The following is a 16,456-nucleotide window of genomic DNA, read 5'->3' as shown; positions in this document are numbered from 1 at the left end:
AATGAGGTTAATTTGAAGGTTGTTGATCGATTGAATTCCACCAATTCCACCAATTCCACCAATTCCACTGAATAGAAAAAAATCCAAACACAAAAGTTGGGCGCCCTTTCACGTTGACAGCTGATTGGTGAATTGGTCGAAGACAACAGCCGCGAATTGTAAATGCCCCTTGGCTTCCATCACAGAACCTCTCCAGCTCTGGGCCACACCAGAACACCACGAGCGTCGTTTACCAATTAAAATATTTCAACAATCATAAACTGTCTTAATTCATTCTGACGTTGTCCGGTTTTATTTGGTATGTTCTTTTATTTTGATTCCTCCATTCTCTCTCTACCTCTCTCCCTCTATCCCACTTAACACTCATCCATTCATTTCAATTGAGATCAAAGACAACTAAATGGGTATGGGCTTCATTATTTGAGTCATACAGGTCTTATATTTTCTCTGAAACGGGTGGATTTCGTCAGAAGACATTGAACACTCGGGTGTCGGTGTTACACTGTTTAATTTCATCCGAGAACCCCCGAGAATATAAATTACCCCGGCACAAGTACTTTTGAATAATTAATTATCATTCCTCTCGAACACTTGAGGCTGTCAAGAGTTTTTTTCAACGCTGCATTCTCTCTTCTTTTTTTTAATGTATCCATGTATGTGTATGTACGTAGGTATGTATGAAATACTTGTGTGGGACTCTGCGTAATGTTAAAACGATTAAGACACTGAGAAAAAAAATACAAGCTGTACTTCTGTGCTAAATCCACTCTCTCGTATTCTCCACAATAATGTGAATGGAGTTCTAGAGTTCATGGGGTGAAAATATGTGAGAGAAATGTGTTGAGATTGAAATTCCCCATAATAATGAGTAAAAGTATCTTCGGTAATGAGAGAACTGATTAGATAATGAAATAATGGATGAAGGTTTTGGTTTTGATTTTTTTTATCCTTTTTTTGTGATGTCAAGATGTTGATGGTGTTGCAGGCAAAGTGGTGAGGTCCTTCAGAGCAAAAATGCCCACACAGACGAGTGACCATGCAGACATCAGAGTTAAAATAGTGTACAATGGGTAAATACGTAATTTAATTAGTTCAATCGGTGACATGTCTCTAGTGACAGGATTTGTCGCAATGAAAATATCCACAACTGTCAGATTGAAAATGATATTTCAATCACGAGCATTGTAATTCCCAGTGCTCATTAAATCCCATTGGAAGAAATATCTGGAGCGGTACTCATGACGTGTGATTATTTGACAGGGAGGTCCACATAACATACATCACGCCTAGTATAACGGTTGACAGCCTGCGGGAGGAAATGCGGACGATATGCGGATTTGGTGCAGCAACCAGCACCGGTGGAGATCAATTCACGATGAAATGGGTCGATGATGAGGGCGATCCGTGTCGCATTGTCTCACAGCAGGAGTTGGATGAGGTACTTCGTATTTATGAGCTCGAGAAGGACACAGGAATAACAATTCACGGTGAGTTTAAACATATCCGGAGCTCTCCCCCTCACAGGTATCCTTGAAACGTTAAAAAAACAATTTTATCAACAGACAATCCGAGATATTCTAATAATATTTAAAATTCAACTTATCTCGCTTTACCAATCGCCTATTGAATTTCAAATCTCTCGATCGAATAAGACTTCCCCGAATTTCCAGATATCTACAGAATAAATGAATAAAATAAATCAAATCCCCCCTTGAATCCCCGACAGACGATGATAGAGATTCCATAAAATCCCTTTGGATACAGGGATAATAGAGTTTTTGATGCACAACCTCGATCTTTAATGATACAGCATGATATACCGCAAAGGCCACGCCTCAGAATCTCCCATTGACGCACACAATGAACCACTCATCACACACTGGCTCCCCAGATACAAAGATCGTCCTAAAAACCTTGACACCTCTAGCACAGGAGAACTCCCCATCATCCATTCTATCACTCATGTCACCGATCTCTAATTACACCTACACACGATCTCCAAGTGGTGGTTTGCCCCCCTGGATAAGCCCTCCAACTCCTGGGCAGAGAAAAAAAAGAAATCTTGCGCGATTTTTTTTCAACTGCTCGTCCCCTGGAGTTTGCGCAGCCGAAATGGCCTGCGCCGGGCGGCGGCACCCAAGTAACATCCTCTAGCCGCAGTCGATAGCCATTCCACGGGCCGAGTGTGCGGTACTCGGTGGATCCTCAGGCAATCCACCTGAACTATATTTTTTAACGAAATATTATCCCGAACCCCTCGTCAACGATCCGTAGCACCACTGGAGGATCACTCCAATGTCCAATAAAATTCCACCAAAAATCGAGTGACAAAAAATTCACAGAAATTAACAAAAAAAGTAACAAAAATTGAATTTAAAAAAAAAAACCTGAAATCGTGCACCTGTTAACCGATACATGAATTTGATATCTGTAATCAGCCGCCGAAAACGTAACTCCTGGAGGATCGATCGGTCCTAGCCGGCAGGGGACGTACCTCGAGTGGGTGAAAATCGAGGAGTGGCGCTAAACAATTAGTCCATTGGTGAGAGTACCCCGGAGCAATAATAAATCCAAATATCAAATTTTATCACCACCGCAAACCGAACAATCAGCCTATTCTAAATTAGAGATAACGAGTACAGATCAGTGTTGAGTGAAATAAAATAAAATATGGCGTGGGGTTACTGGAGCGCGACATCAGTAAGTGATCGTGGCCGTTCGCCCCGTCGGGAGAAGGATAAATCATCCCAGTCGCAGTATCAAACACCAAGTGAAGTAATGGGTGTTCAGAGCTGTTCAGGGGTGCAGAGTTCAGAGCTGAGTGGTTTAACATCGGAGGATACCAGTCAATTATTGAGCAGCCAGGGTGGTGGCTTTTATACATATTCAGTAGCAGCAGCAGCAGCAGCCGCCGTCGCAGCCGGTAAACGTACCCCAGGTATGATCGAGGGTGCAACATCAACAGGAACATCATCAAGTCTACCCAATGAATTTACATTATCCTCGGGTCTAATGGGTAGACCAGGCACGAGTAATTATCCACCATCACCAGGTAGTGATTCAGCCGAGTACGAGCAGCCCCACATCACCCTGGGCCTCCATTATCCCCAGAAACACGAGTCCCATTGCCAAGAATTCATCCACACCGATGTACTGTGTCACACAATATCAACGGGTGCAGCAGCAACGTCATCCCTTGATCGTCGACTCAAGGGGCACAGATCCCTGCGCTTCGATCGTCCAGATCACCAAGATGACGATGGTACAGATACGGAAATTGGCGATGAAATAATAGTACCCGAAGTTATTTACGAATCAAGCAGAACCAGCTTATCTGGAATTGGTTGTTGTGTTGTTCATGGCCCCTGTGCCCAACCGGCTGATCCTGGCACCTCTATGTCATCACTTGCATCTGAACATTATCCAATAGCACCACGCCCTCCCTATGCCACTGCTCGACTCGATGACATCAAGTGGGGTACGTTATCATCCCCCTCCCCACCCACTTCAATTACCCTTTCGTTAATTATTCTCAAGTTATCGCACTCGTGATAAAGTATATCTCGTGTCAATCACACGTTCAATTATTCTCCCCCTCCCACCTATAATTTAATTTCTCCATCGATCACTACCTTTATCGATTCCAACAGCTTAAACACATTCGGGACAGGATATACCTCTCGGTTCGATCAAACATTTGTCTTCAATAAAATAAATAGATAAAAAATGATAAAGATATCGCGACACTGTTGCCGTTTTTGGGGTCGGGAGGGGCTGTAATAAAAATAAGAAAATTGGAAAGGGGAAATCAATTCCCCCGGAGATATCACGCGATCTGCATTCACTTGAGAATTGTCCTTTCGAGGATAGCTGAAATGTACTCATTTCCTGGCGATGGGAAAGAAACAGGCGTGGCCAAATAAGCATGGAGGTATTAGGTCATATTAGATGTATGAGTTCTTGGTGGCGCTCGATCTCGTGGAGATGCGCACTCTCATTCCTAAACATATAGAACTCTATTTTCATGCCATTGGAGACCTCGATATTTCTCGCATGCCCTTATTTCCCCCTGTTCAATTATTTTTCTCCATAATAATTTCTCCAGCCCCTGAATTTTATCCCCAACATCTTGAAAAATTTTCTCACTCTCGTAAAAAAGAGCGCATGTTTCAGGATGACAAGTGAGCAATCCATATTCCCCACATTACTCCGGCTTAATTCTAATCTCTTCACAACTCGTATTTTAAATACAAAACTAACACGAGGTCGAGGGTAACAATGGAGGGTAGAATAGCGAGGAGTACAAGAATATTCCTACTCTCAACCCTCAAGCCCCAGCGCTTTTTTGACAGATGAATAAAAAAAAATGAGGTCAACTTTTAATCACTCTTTCAAGAATTAAGACTCAAATCCGCTTACAGGTAGAGATAAGCCCGATAAAATCTACGAGGAGAAATTCGTATTGTTTTGTTGTCAGTACTGTATCATAAGTCTCGGGATGACTCTGCGCTGGCGAAAAACTAGTTCCAATTATCCGATCATACTCCGATCATCCTCCACGAGGATGAGCTTTTATACCAACGATATAATGTTTGGGATACCGATAATGTACGGTCATCCTGATTTATACTCGGGATTACTTATGGGCTTCAATAATCGCCAAGGTCTCTGTTCTGTACCCAGGTACTCACGTAACGAGTAAACCAGTTAATTACCCTCGTAATTTTTTTTTTATCGATTTAACAGCGCACAATCGAATCCATTAAACCCATACAGCGCATTGTACTCTAGATCATCAAATTCTCGATGAAATCCATTAGATTCAATTCACACACCTGCTCTTATCTCGTTACTATCTGTAATTGACACTAACAACTACGTTAAACATTTATTGTTCCAGTTTTTCCCAATGTTCCACCAGCCCCGGGGATGCCATGCCAGGGGGAAGACAGTAAGTACACCGATAATTTTCATTTCCATAATTTCCCAGAAACAATTACCAAAGTTCCTGGAACAGATGAAATGATACCACCACCCACTGACATTAAACGATGAATTATTACCATTTTAATTGATTCACCTGGCTTAATTCCAGGATAATATTCATCGATATATCGTGCCCTTTAGAGTTGGCATTGTCGAATATTTGTTTACTGCTGCCGGGAAAGTCGATTCGAGCGAATGTTTACTTCGTCAATTCAGTACTTTATATATAAATCAGTTCATTTTGATAATATTTGCGAGCACCAATGGACTTCCGAGCTAAAATGATAATCCTGCAGTCGTTAATACTCGGTAAATTCCAAAGTCCATTCTGTGCTGGCCTAGTAAATTAATAACAACTGTATTCACTACCTCGAGTGATAATTACCTTATAATCGCCTAGGGAATTGAAACCCCGATTTTTCCCGATATTTTGTACTACAAGAATTGAATTATACTCCCTAATGTTATTCCTAATTACATGAATTGTCTCAACAGGAAGTATTTATAGACGTGGGGCTAGAAGATGGCGAAAATTGTACAGAGTGAATGGTCATATATTCCAGGCGAAGCGTTTCAACCGCGTAAGTTTATTCCTGTAGTTTATTTTGATTCGGAGGACATGGTGATTACTGAAATGAATGTATTTTTGTTCTAATTAGCGAGCATTTTGCGCGTTCTGCCAAGACCGTATTTGGGGACTGGGACGACAGGGCTTCAAGTGTATTCAGTGTAAACTTCTGGTACACAAGAAGTGTCACAAAGTCGTACGGAAGCCGTGCTTGAGCCTTCAACAGCAGCAACAACCACCACACACACCAGACCACTCGTCATCTGACCGCAATGGCGATCAAGCACAGTCGGATTCACCGCAGTGCAGTCCAACAGCCCACTTGGAGGATGAATCCACTGAATTTCCACCACTCGAGGAACAAGCTCGCAGACGTGAGTCACTTATCGATAATTCCTCTCATTCAATCTCAGCTAAAATAGCACTGTGAATTTTTCATTGCAAACTCCCACCCAAACTTCGTCCCAAACTCTATTCTCAGTTTCATTTTAAAAAACTAATTAAATTAAACCTGAACTTTATTTTTCCCATTATTTACGAGCAGGTTCCGGCAGTGATGATGGCGAGGAGCTTGCCCTGGACGCCATAGCAGGTGCTGATGGTGGTAATGACATGCAGAGACAGTATTCCCTCAATGACTTTGAGCTGATTCGTGTGATTGGTCGTGGCTCGTATGCTAAAGTACTTATGGTCGAGTTGAAACGCACGAGGAGAATTTACGCAATGAAAGTAATAAAGAAAGCACTGGTAACCGATGATGAGGACATCGACTGGGTGCAGACGGAGAAACATGTGTTTGAGACTGCCTCCAATCATCCATTCCTCGTGGGACTTCACTCTTGCTTCCAGACCCCATCGCGTTTGTTCTTTGTCATTGAGTTTGTGCGTGGAGGTGATTTGATGTTCCACATGCAGAGACAACGTCGTCTTCCCGAGGAGCATGCACGATTTTACGCTGCGGAAATAAGTCTCGCCTTAAACTTTTTACATAACAAGGGTGAGAAATCCAATGAAGAGGGATAAAAAATAGAATTCAAGCAATTTACAATTTATTTTTCTTCTTACAGGAATTATCTATCGTGATTTGAAGCTTGATAACGTTCTCCTGGATCACGAGGGGCACGTGAAGTTGACAGATTACGGTATGTGCAAGGAGGGGGTTCGTGAGGGTGACACTACAGCGACATTCTGTGGAACTCCCAATTACATCGCACCTGAGATCCTCCGAGGGGAGGACTACAGCTTCTCCGTGGACTGGTGGGCACTCGGTGTCCTCTTGTACGAGATGCTGGCAGGTCGGAGTCCCTTCGACATTGCTGGAGCCTCTGAAAATCCAGATCAGAACACTGAAGACTACCTGTTCCAAGTAATTCTCCAAAAGACTATCAGAATCCCCAGGTCCCTATCTGTCAAAGCAGCTTCCGTTCTCAAGGGCTTCCTCAATAAAGATCCAGCAAATCGACTGGGCTGTGCAGAGGGACAAAAATCATTCGTTGAAATCGCCTCCCATGCCTTCTTCAAGGCCATCGACTGGACAATGTTGGAGCAGAAGCAAGTGACACCTCCTTATGAGCCAAAATTACAGTCCGAGAGGGATCTTGAGAATTTTCCACCTGAATTCACTAACGAACCGGTTCATCTCACCCCAGATGACACTAGGGTAATCGAAAAAATTGATCAGAGTGAATTCGAGGGCTTTGAGTACGTGAATCCTCTACTCATGTCTCTCGAGGATTGTGTGTGACAAGAGAACTATTGGGATTACGATTATCATCATAATTATTTACACCGAACAAAATTACCCTATGATATTTGCGAGCTAGAGGACAGGCTTGCAACATTGAACTTTCATTCCCATCATGAGTATTTTGGCACAAATCATCCACCGAGTTACTTTTCAGGTGATTACTATCATGGTATGTTTAACTGTCATGATGACAATAATTATAATCCTTATGGGATGGGTTTCATTGATTACGAGAAACCGGATTTTTCTTATGCCCTGAGAATCGAGGATGTTGGTATTGTGTGCAATGCTGGTGGTAATGGAGAGGTTGGGGATGAGAGTGAGGATGATTACGATAGGGTCAAGGATTTGGAGGAGGATAACTCGAGGAAAAAACTCCTGAAGCAAATGTTCTGTCTACCTCTGCATTAGGGATTGGCACACGTTATTTCCTTCTCCTTTTTTTTTCCTTGAGGACATTCATATCCTTCTCTTTCATTTCGCTGACCCACGAGTGGCTATGAAAAACGAAAGTGAGAATTAATGAAATTCAATCATTCCTTGTTCACGTATTTTTTAAATTCAAACGTTGAAGAATTATTCACATTCCTTCCAGTTGGTGCTGCATTCAACTGTATAAATATTTATAAATTATCGAGTATTATAGCAGAGATCATAACAAACATAAAAAATCTATGAAAATGTTTGAGTAATAGTCTTCTGGGGAAATTAATTAGGTACCTGGAAAAATCTCTCGAGATTTTTTTTAATGAGAAAGGAAAATGGAAAAAGTCAACATCTATTTAATATTCCAAATGTTTGATCGATCATTGTTCTTAACCGTTGAATTGACTAAATGATACGCAGAAAGAAAATGCAAAATGTGATTTATAAGTCTAAGACGATGAAAAAATAAAGAAGGTCCTCTTAGTAAATGATGTTACTGATTTTTCCAAGTTTTTTGCATTTAAAAACTTGTTATTATTGTATAGTTTGTATATTAATACTCATATTACAGTATTCAAGAATAAGATCTAAAGTAGAAAGAGAATTTGTTGAACTGAGAAAAATTGGAGGATAAATTGAGAAAATTTCCGTAATATCTTCCCGAATCGATGCTACCGATAACAACTGCATTGATTTTCCCATTTCCTTTCTGCAGAACGTAATCGATATATTTTTTATGGTTTCCAATGGACTAATGATAACAAATCGACGTAATTATGATTTTAAGGCTGGGCAAACGTACCTATCAGCACTTTAGGTACTTAATAAACTCAAACGAAAAAATTGGAATTGCACTAGAACCATTTCATAGTATTTTTATAAACTCTCCCTTATCATTTCCCCAAGCAGCTATTAATTTATTACAGGGACATGATATATCACAAAAAAAACACATTCTCTAGTGAATTATTTGGCTAACACGAAAATAACTAACGACTAATTTCTATTTAGAAAATTACACCTTCATTAATCCCAGAATAGATTATATGTATATAACTAAGTGAATTAAATACGGTTATATATATTTGATCGAAGATTTCAATAGTAATGGAGAAAACGTAACATTAGGATAATTAGTTTATAATCAGCGACACGAAATTAACAAATAGGCTCAATTATTTAAATATGTATATAGGAGGAGAATAAAATAAAGAAACAGTAATTACGAAATTATCTTTTTATTCTTCTGCATTTCCTGGAGACAATCAAAATACCTTGTCCCCCCTCCAACTTTACTTCCAACCGACAGTAGGAAATCGTTTGCTGTTTGCACACGTCAAGTCGTGACATTTCTTCAGTCATGTAGTCTCACTTTAAGTGTTATTGCTGAATAAAAATATGATATGATCAAATAAAACTGTAATTCCACTTTTAAAAAACTATTCCCAGTCAAAATCAAAAAAATGGGACCTCCAAAACGCGTAAAAAAAGATGGTACGTATCCCTAACCTCTCATAGTGTTACAATAATTGAAATAATCACAGGAAAATAATTATAAATGAAATTAACATTAGCTTACATCGTTTTTCCTTGATAAAGTCGATTACTCTTGCAGATCGAGGTAAATGGAAGAAGAGAAAGGAAGAAGAGGAGTACAATGAGGATGATTTTGGTGATGGAATGGAGACAGAGGGTATTCCAGATGCAGCGAAGAATGACGCTGAGAAATTGGATGAGAATGCCCTGGAGGATGAGTTTGGTGCCAAAGACTACAGATCTCAGATGATACTGAAGCCAGACAACACTTCAAGACCTCTCTGGGTGGCTCCTAATGGCCACATATTTCTCGAGTCCTTTTCTCCAGTTTATAAACACGCACACGACTTCCTCATCGCCATATCCGAGCCTGTCTGTCGACCTGAGCACATTCACGAGTACAAATTGACAGCCTATTCGTTGTATGCAGCTGTCAGTGTTGGTCTTCAGACACATGACATCATCGAGTACTTGAAGAGACTCAGCAAGACGAGTATTCCCGATGGGATCGTTGAGTTTATCCAATTGTGTACCCTGTCCTATGGCAAAGTGAAACTAGTGTTGAAGCACAACAAGTACTTTGTGGAGTCACCGTATCCTGAGGTGTTGCAGAAGTTACTGAAGGATCCAGTGATCCAGAACTGCAGACTGCGAAAAGCTGTGGATGAGAGTGATAAGGATGCCTTGATAACGAGCATCCAGGGGAAGAGCAAAGCCCTTCAGTTTGGAGCAAAAGCCCTCCCAGAGGCTGGGGGATCAGGGGTCCAGGATGGAACGACAGAGATATCCTCGGAGGCAGTAGTACCCGAGGATATTACCACTTTTTACGATAAAATCGATAAAGAGGACGAGGATGAAGAGGAGGAGCAGCGGCTGAAGATTGTGAGCTTCGAGGTGAATCAGGAGAAGATCGAAGTCATTCAGAAGAGGTGCATTGAGCTGGAGTATCCATTACTGGCAGAGTACGATTTTAGAAATGACACAGTCAATCCAGACATCAATATTGATCTGAAGCCCTCGGCTGTTCTCAGGCCTTATCAGGAGAAAAGTTTGAGGAAGATGTTTGGAAATGGTAGAGCTAGATCTGGCGTGATAGTGTTGCCCTGCGGTGCGGGGAAAAGTTTGGTGGGAGTTACAGCCTGCTGTACCGTTCGTAAACGAGCCCTGGTACTCTGCAATTCTGGTGTCTCAGTCGAGCAGTGGAAGCAGCAGTTCAAGATGTGGTCAACAGCCGATGACTCCATGATCTGTCGATTCACCAGTGAAGCTAAGGATAAGCCCATGGGTTGTGGCATCCTCGTGACAACGTACTCCATGATAACTCACACCCAGAAGAGATCTTGGGAGGCAGAGCAGACGATGAAGTGGCTGCAGGAACAGGAATGGGGAATAATGGTGCTCGATGAGGTTCACACGATTCCAGCTAAAATGTTCAGAAGAGTCTTGACAATTGTTCAGTCTCACTGCAAACTCGGCCTCACAGCCACTCTCCTCAGGGAGGACGACAAGATCGCAGACCTGAATTTCCTCATTGGTCCTAAGCTCTACGAGGCCAATTGGCTCGAGCTCCAGAAGAGGGGATTCATCGCCAGGGTGCAGTGTGCTGAGGTCTGGTGCCCCATGACCCCAGAGTTTTACCGAGAATACCTCAGCTGCAAGATGACGAGAAAACTTCTCCTCTACGTCATGAATCCAAATAAATTCCGAGCCTGCCAGTATCTCATAAAATACCACGAGAGGAGAGGAGACAAGACAATCGTCTTCTCGGACAACGTCTTCGCTCTGAAGCACTACGCCATAAAAATGAATAAGCCCTACATCTATGGGCCCACCAGCCAGAATGAGAGGATTCAAATTCTCCAGAATTTCAAGTTCAACGTAAAAGTAAACACGATCTTCGTGAGTAAAGTTGCAGACACGTCTTTTGATCTGCCCGAGGCCAACGTCCTGATCCAGATATCCTCGCATGGAGGCTCCAGGAGGCAGGAGGCCCAGAGACTGGGGAGAATCCTTCGAGCGAAGAAAGGAGCAATTGCAGAAGAGTACAATGCTTTCTTCTACACTCTCGTCTCCCAGGACACCATGGAAATGAACTACTCGAGGAAGAGGCAGAGATTCCTCGTTAATCAGGGATATGCCTACAAAGTTATTACAAAACTGGCTGGAATGGATGGAGAGCCAGATATGTTCTACAAAACTCGTGAGGAGCAGACCCAACTTCTTCAGCAAGTTCTCTCTGCCAGTGACACTGACGCAGACGAGGAGAGGATCCCTGGAGAGGGGCTAAGACCAGTGATTAGAAAGGCTGGCAATTTGGCCTCTTTATCTGGAGCTGATGACGCTGTCTACTACGAGTACAAGAAGTCAGCGTCTTCATCAACAGCCAACAAGCATCCCTTGTTCAAGAAATTTAGGGGCTGATGCCAGGACAGTAAATAATAAATAATAGAAATAAATTATTTTTCATTTGGATAAAGCAATGGTGAATTCCTCGGGACAGTCCTTCCTTCATTTTTATTCGAGACGGAGAAACGGCACTCTGACTGCATTTCTGATTGTTATACAGGGAATTGGTGTTACAGGAGTAGTTATCTTTTATTATTAATGTAGATGTCTCGTATTTGATCTGTGAGCCATTCAATTGCTGGCTGGAGGCCCTCTCCAGTCACTGCATTCGTTGCTCGAATGTGCCAGGGCTTATTGTGAATTCTGTCGAGTCCCAGACCTGCCACGAGCTTCACCGTCGTCAGAGAGTCCGGCAGATCCATTTTATTCGCTAAGAAGAGAATTGGAATTTTTCTGCCTGAAAAATAATGAGTTCATACAATTTCTTTTTTAATATCTGGAAATTGTTTCACAACTCACTGGCCACATCAGGATGCTGTAGCAGCATGTCCAGCTCCTCTTTAGCCACCACCAGTCTCAGTTTATCACTGCTGTCAATGATAAAAATAATCCCCTGACAATCCCTGTAGTAATGCTCCCAGAGGGATCGGTATCGGTCGTGTCCAGACATGTCAAACGCTGTAAAGTGCACATTTTTAACTGAAATCAGAAAATAAATACTTGCAATATTGCGAAAAACAGTGAAAACAAAAATTTTGTGTCGGCCAATCGGAGAGAAGCCGATCGTTATGGTGGGGGATATCAGCTGCTAATGTTTTGGCGGGACATCTGGTCGTCCAGTGATTATTCTCTCACACAATTCGAATTTTTGTCAAGTGAAAAAGGATAAGTGGATAGTTATTATGGAAAAAAAGAAGAGCTCGAGGAGGAAGAAAATCCAGGACGACGAGAAGGAGCTCAATGAAGAAGGTGAGTTAAAATACCTGATCCTATTTGCTCCTAACCTCAATGTGATGGAATAAACAATAATGGATTGTTGATTTTAGATCCTCATGAGGAGGAGAAACGAAGTCTGAGAAGTCAGATCAGTGAACTCGAGGATTTGATAACCGAAATAGAATTTGCTCTGAACCAGCCGAAATTCGGGGACATTGATAACACAGAAATGTTGGAGCTGCCAGTGCAGCCAATGAGGTCCTACAGATTGAAGAATGTTGATTGTCTCCTGCAGTATGAGCTGTATAAATTATCAGGATTGTACTGCGCTAAATTCACTAAACACGAGTACATCTTCAACTTCTCGCCTTTCTCAACGATCAAGAATGGTTCTTTGTACACACTGCAATTCTTCACTGAGAATGGTAGCGGAAGGATAGGGAAATACATTATGCCCTCCAGTGGAATTCTGGAGAATATCCTCCAGGACACTCCCATTGACAAGCTGACAGGGCTCATCCCCTTCTTCAGGAACTGTAAGAGACACCTGGATTGCTACGTCGACAGGAAAGAGCAGTTTGAGAAGCTGAAAGAATTGACAAAGAATGTTAAAAACATCAGGGTAGATGCAGACTATAGTTTCGTCCTTATCACGTGCAATTTTCTCCAGGTGTATCGGAAATCGTCAGACAACTTCGTGGACATCGCTGTGTATCTGTCCTACGATTACGGAAAGGCTAGGCCTAGCACTGTGAACGTGGACTGGAGCATGAAGAAGAAACCGAGTGAGGACGATGTCAAGGGGCTGAAATCCTTCGTGAAGATCTTTAGGGTAGAGAATTTAATAGGGGCCTATCGGCACATTGAAGAGTCCAATCACAATATTTTCTCGTGGAAGGCTACAGAGGTGGGCGAAGAGATCCTAAACGTGAACGATTTGTCTGACTCTGAAGAAGAAGGTCCCAGACCCACCCGATCAAGAAGAGTTCCAACGAAACGAAAAAGATCGCCTTCTCTAGAGGAGAATAAAGAAACTGAAGAAGAGGCTGGATCACAGGTGTCAGAGGAGCCTGAGAGATTTAAGCAGCCTACGAAGAAGCCTGTGATAAAAAAGTCAAGGCCAAAACCAAAAGCCCAACCCAAGACTCTACCGAAGGCTCAACCAAAGGCTAAACCGAAGGCTCAACCCAAGACTCAACCAAAGGTACAAACAAAGACTCAACCGGGGCAAAACAGTCCGCAAAAGGTCCCACAGCCTATCAAAAAATCAAAAATTAGACAGAGCACCTTGAATTTCTCAAAATTGCCTCCGAAAGACTCTGACGACTCCACTCCACATGGTAAAAACCCCATGAAAAATCCCAGAATTATGAAGGCAGTCTCCAGTACCCCATTGCACAGATCTAAAAAAAATAGACAGCAACCGAATACTTTAGTAGACATTAGTCCAATTGTCGCTGAGAAAACACAAAAAAAATTGACGAAAGGAAAGGAAGGAGCGAAGAAAAAAAAATAGTGGAAGGCAATTGACAATTAATGTTAATAGATTTTCATAGATCAACACCTTCGGATAAAATGAATATTTTTCTACAGTATTAATGATAATTGATGGATGATAATGTCCACTGGTTATGGAACTTACATGCAAACTTTTCGACATTAAACCCAACAGTGGGTACAATATCAATGCAACGGTCGTCCTCGCGTTTGAAATGATTTATGACCGTTGACTTACCACTGTTATTAAGTCCAACAACTAACACATTAACTTCTTTTTTCCTTAATCCTAATAAATTTGCTAAACGATCGAACAACCTCATGGTAGTGACTTAATTCTCGCAACACTAATTAAAACCAGGTATTAATCAATTTGTTGTTCATTATTATGGCCTTTAAACTGGATAATCGACTTTTTTGTTTATTTTTACTTGCGTATTACATTGGTCAACGTTTCTGTGACGTTTATCGTCATCGAACCAGGGAAAACCGAGCGTTTTTCCCCCTGTTAAATCGATAACAGAAGAGTATAGTGCCTCAGGTGTATGGACAATAGTCTGTGTCATCAGTAGACATGAATAAACTACACTCAAGCAATTAACTTTATTCTGTTAATTTATTCGTTAAGCGGGGAATCGAAATATGTTAGTTTTCGGGTAGAACATGCAGATTGGATCGGTTGGAAGTTAATATCATATTGTTAGGTCGGTTTATTCGATTAGAAGCTGACTTTTCCACGAACTTTGAAGAATCCCAGGGAATTCCTGTTGTGGATCAATGCACCGAGCCCCAGGTAGTTCTCCACGATGAGGGGTTGATTCACGAAATTACAGGAGTCGGAGAGAATTGTCGTTAGGGCTGAGTGCAGGGCGTCTGCGTCGAATCTCGATATTTCTTCATTTGATCCTGCATTCGGCATATATAAATAACTATTAATCGTGTAATTACTTTTAATATAATTTATAAGGACAAAATTTTCGATATTTTTTAATAAAGAAAATGGAATTTTCGAGCAAAATCAGTTTCCTCTCATCGAAATCCCTGACATATATATTTTTTTTAATTATCTTTGTACCAGTAATTATTCTACAATTACAAAAATTCAGGCAGTTATCACCTTTATGCCAGTAAAGAGGGTGATTGGCGAATGTGAGCCAGGGGATACGTTTACCAAAGGGATTCCACTTCTTTTCGAATGACAAGGGCTTCCCCTTGTTCCACATTATCCTCACTCCATTCATATTACGCTTTCTGTAAACAGCGGATTATCTCTCATTATCCTCTTATTTTCTCATTCCCTGAGAATCTATGAAAATTGATGTACCTTGGCTCAAAATGAATATCAGATCTTTCGGTAATCGATGACCACTGCTGACGTATCGCGCACTGAATCACCGAAGATAATCCATCAGCAAATCCATTTAGTCGCCTGTAAGACACATGTTTTCAACCGGATTTATTTAATTCCACTTATCCAAGACTTACGGAGCAACTGAAGCAGCTGGATACTCCAGCTCGCCATAGGCCACGGTGTCGACATCCCCCAGAGGAATTCTGTGAAAAGCTATAACTTTCAGCGATATAAAGTCGTATTTTATTGTTAATATTGAATTCTTCGTCAATATTACAATCCTCTCCTTCTCGGTATCCCACAGGCTTATCCTAGAAAAATAATTGAGCAGCAATTAATGACCGAAATTTGACAATTACTGTTCCACGTACTCTGTCAACAACCAGGTGCCAACGACCTCATCATTCTGGTCTGTCAGCAGAGTCTCCTGACATTCCTTGACAGCTCTCTCGACGACTTCATTTCTGTCAGAAAAAAACGAATGGGTGTCCACATGTCGAAAGGGAATACTTGCGACATTCGTGGCTGATGGTCTGGGTGCATCGGTTGATGATCCACGAGCATACGTGTCTTTGTTGTCTGAATGAATGATAAAAAAACCACCAGTGAAGCCACAGCGGGACTCAGGGACGAACTCAAACAGACATCTAAAAAATTCAGGTCTTCGCCTCCGGAGTAATGAATAATAAACATTGAATTTACCTGAATCGTCGTTTTCCTTGGCGATCCTCAGGGTGGCTGAGTCGAAACTCACCATCTGCCCCTCATCATTATCCAACTGATTATTCATCATCCTCATTAGGTTAAATCAAGGATTTTTGGATAATATCAAATCCTCGGCAAATAAATATCACTATTGACAGTAAATAACTCCTCTACATTCCCCCGGTTTTCTATTTTGACACTTGGATACTTCAAGTCGATAGCAGCTCACCTTTTCAAAGTGCATTATCAGTTAAAGCAATCAAGTGACGTAGAAGTGCGCAGCTGGTGGGGAAGACTTACCCGACGCAATCACTCGACTGCGCACCACTCGAGGAAATAATTTGGAAGGAATATCTGG

At 41.7% G+C, this 16,456-nt stretch overlaps 4 protein-coding genes across 11 annotated transcripts; 3 read left to right on the top strand and 1 right to left on the bottom strand.

The window, feature by feature from the left end:
* The first annotated feature begins 208 nt into the window (after nt 1-208).
* aPKC (protein kinase C iota type) lies at nt 209-8,193 on the top strand. 7 transcript variants are annotated; one of them, XM_011310770.1, is made up of 8 exons: nt 209-298; nt 986-1,070; nt 1,261-1,487; nt 4,901-4,951; nt 5,482-5,567; nt 5,646-5,928; nt 6,099-6,551; nt 6,622-8,193. In XM_011310770.1, exons 2-8 carry the CDS (start codon nt 1,015-1,017, stop codon nt 7,296-7,298), a joined length of 1,833 nt encoding a protein of 610 aa, XP_011309072.1. In that variant the 5' UTR covers nt 209-298; nt 986-1,014; the 3' UTR covers nt 7,299-8,193. The 7 variants fall into 7 exon arrangements, with proteins under 7 accessions (XP_011309072.1, XP_011309070.1, XP_011309071.1 ...); XM_011310768.1 differs by lacking the exon at nt 209-298 and adding an exon at nt 309-671; XM_011310769.1 differs by lacking the exon at nt 209-298 and adding an exon at nt 309-883.
* An 820-nt stretch (nt 8,194-9,013) lies between these two features.
* hay (ATP-dependent DNA helicase hay) lies at nt 9,014-11,739 on the top strand. Its single transcript, XM_011310765.1, has 2 exons — nt 9,014-9,221; nt 9,343-11,739. Exons 1-2 carry the CDS (start codon nt 9,191-9,193, stop codon nt 11,682-11,684), a joined length of 2,373 nt encoding a protein of 790 aa, XP_011309067.1. The 5' UTR covers nt 9,014-9,190; the 3' UTR covers nt 11,685-11,739.
* A 235-nt stretch (nt 11,740-11,974) lies between these two features.
* LOC105270072 (tumor protein p63-regulated gene 1-like protein) lies at nt 11,975-16,358 on the bottom strand. Of its 2 annotated transcripts, XR_892495.1 has the most exons (8): nt 16,096-16,358; nt 15,765-15,972; nt 15,528-15,704; nt 15,367-15,471; nt 15,160-15,293; nt 14,785-14,948; nt 12,129-12,308; nt 11,975-12,066 (listed from the first exon to the last, which is right to left on the bottom strand). XR_892495.1 is itself a non-coding variant. In XM_011310764.1 (6 exons), exons 1-6 carry the CDS (start codon nt 16,190-16,192, stop codon nt 14,761-14,763), a joined length of 909 nt encoding a protein of 302 aa, XP_011309066.1. In that variant the 5' UTR covers nt 16,193-16,357; the 3' UTR covers nt 14,640-14,760. The 2 variants fall into 2 exon arrangements, 1 of the variants encoding a protein (XP_011309066.1); XM_011310764.1 differs by lacking the exons at nt 11,975-12,066; nt 12,129-12,308 and having other exon boundaries at nt 14,640-14,948; nt 16,096-16,357.
* On the top strand, nt 12,325-14,274 carry LOC105270071 (uncharacterized). Its single transcript, XM_011310762.1, has 2 exons — nt 12,325-12,578; nt 12,656-14,274. Exons 1-2 carry the CDS (start codon nt 12,512-12,514, stop codon nt 14,059-14,061), a joined length of 1,473 nt encoding a protein of 490 aa, XP_011309064.1. The 5' UTR covers nt 12,325-12,511; the 3' UTR covers nt 14,062-14,274.
* Nucleotides 16,359-16,456: the final 98 nt, after the last annotated feature.

The sequence above is a fragment of the Fopius arisanus genome, unplaced genomic scaffold (genome assembly GCF_000806365.1).
Source record: "Fopius arisanus strain USDA-PBARC FA_bdor unplaced genomic scaffold, ASM80636v1 scaffold00078, whole genome shotgun sequence".
In the NCBI taxonomy this organism is placed as follows: Eukaryota; Metazoa; Arthropoda; class Insecta; order Hymenoptera; family Braconidae; genus Fopius; species Fopius arisanus.
This window is presented reverse-complemented; position numbering and strand designations above follow the sequence as displayed.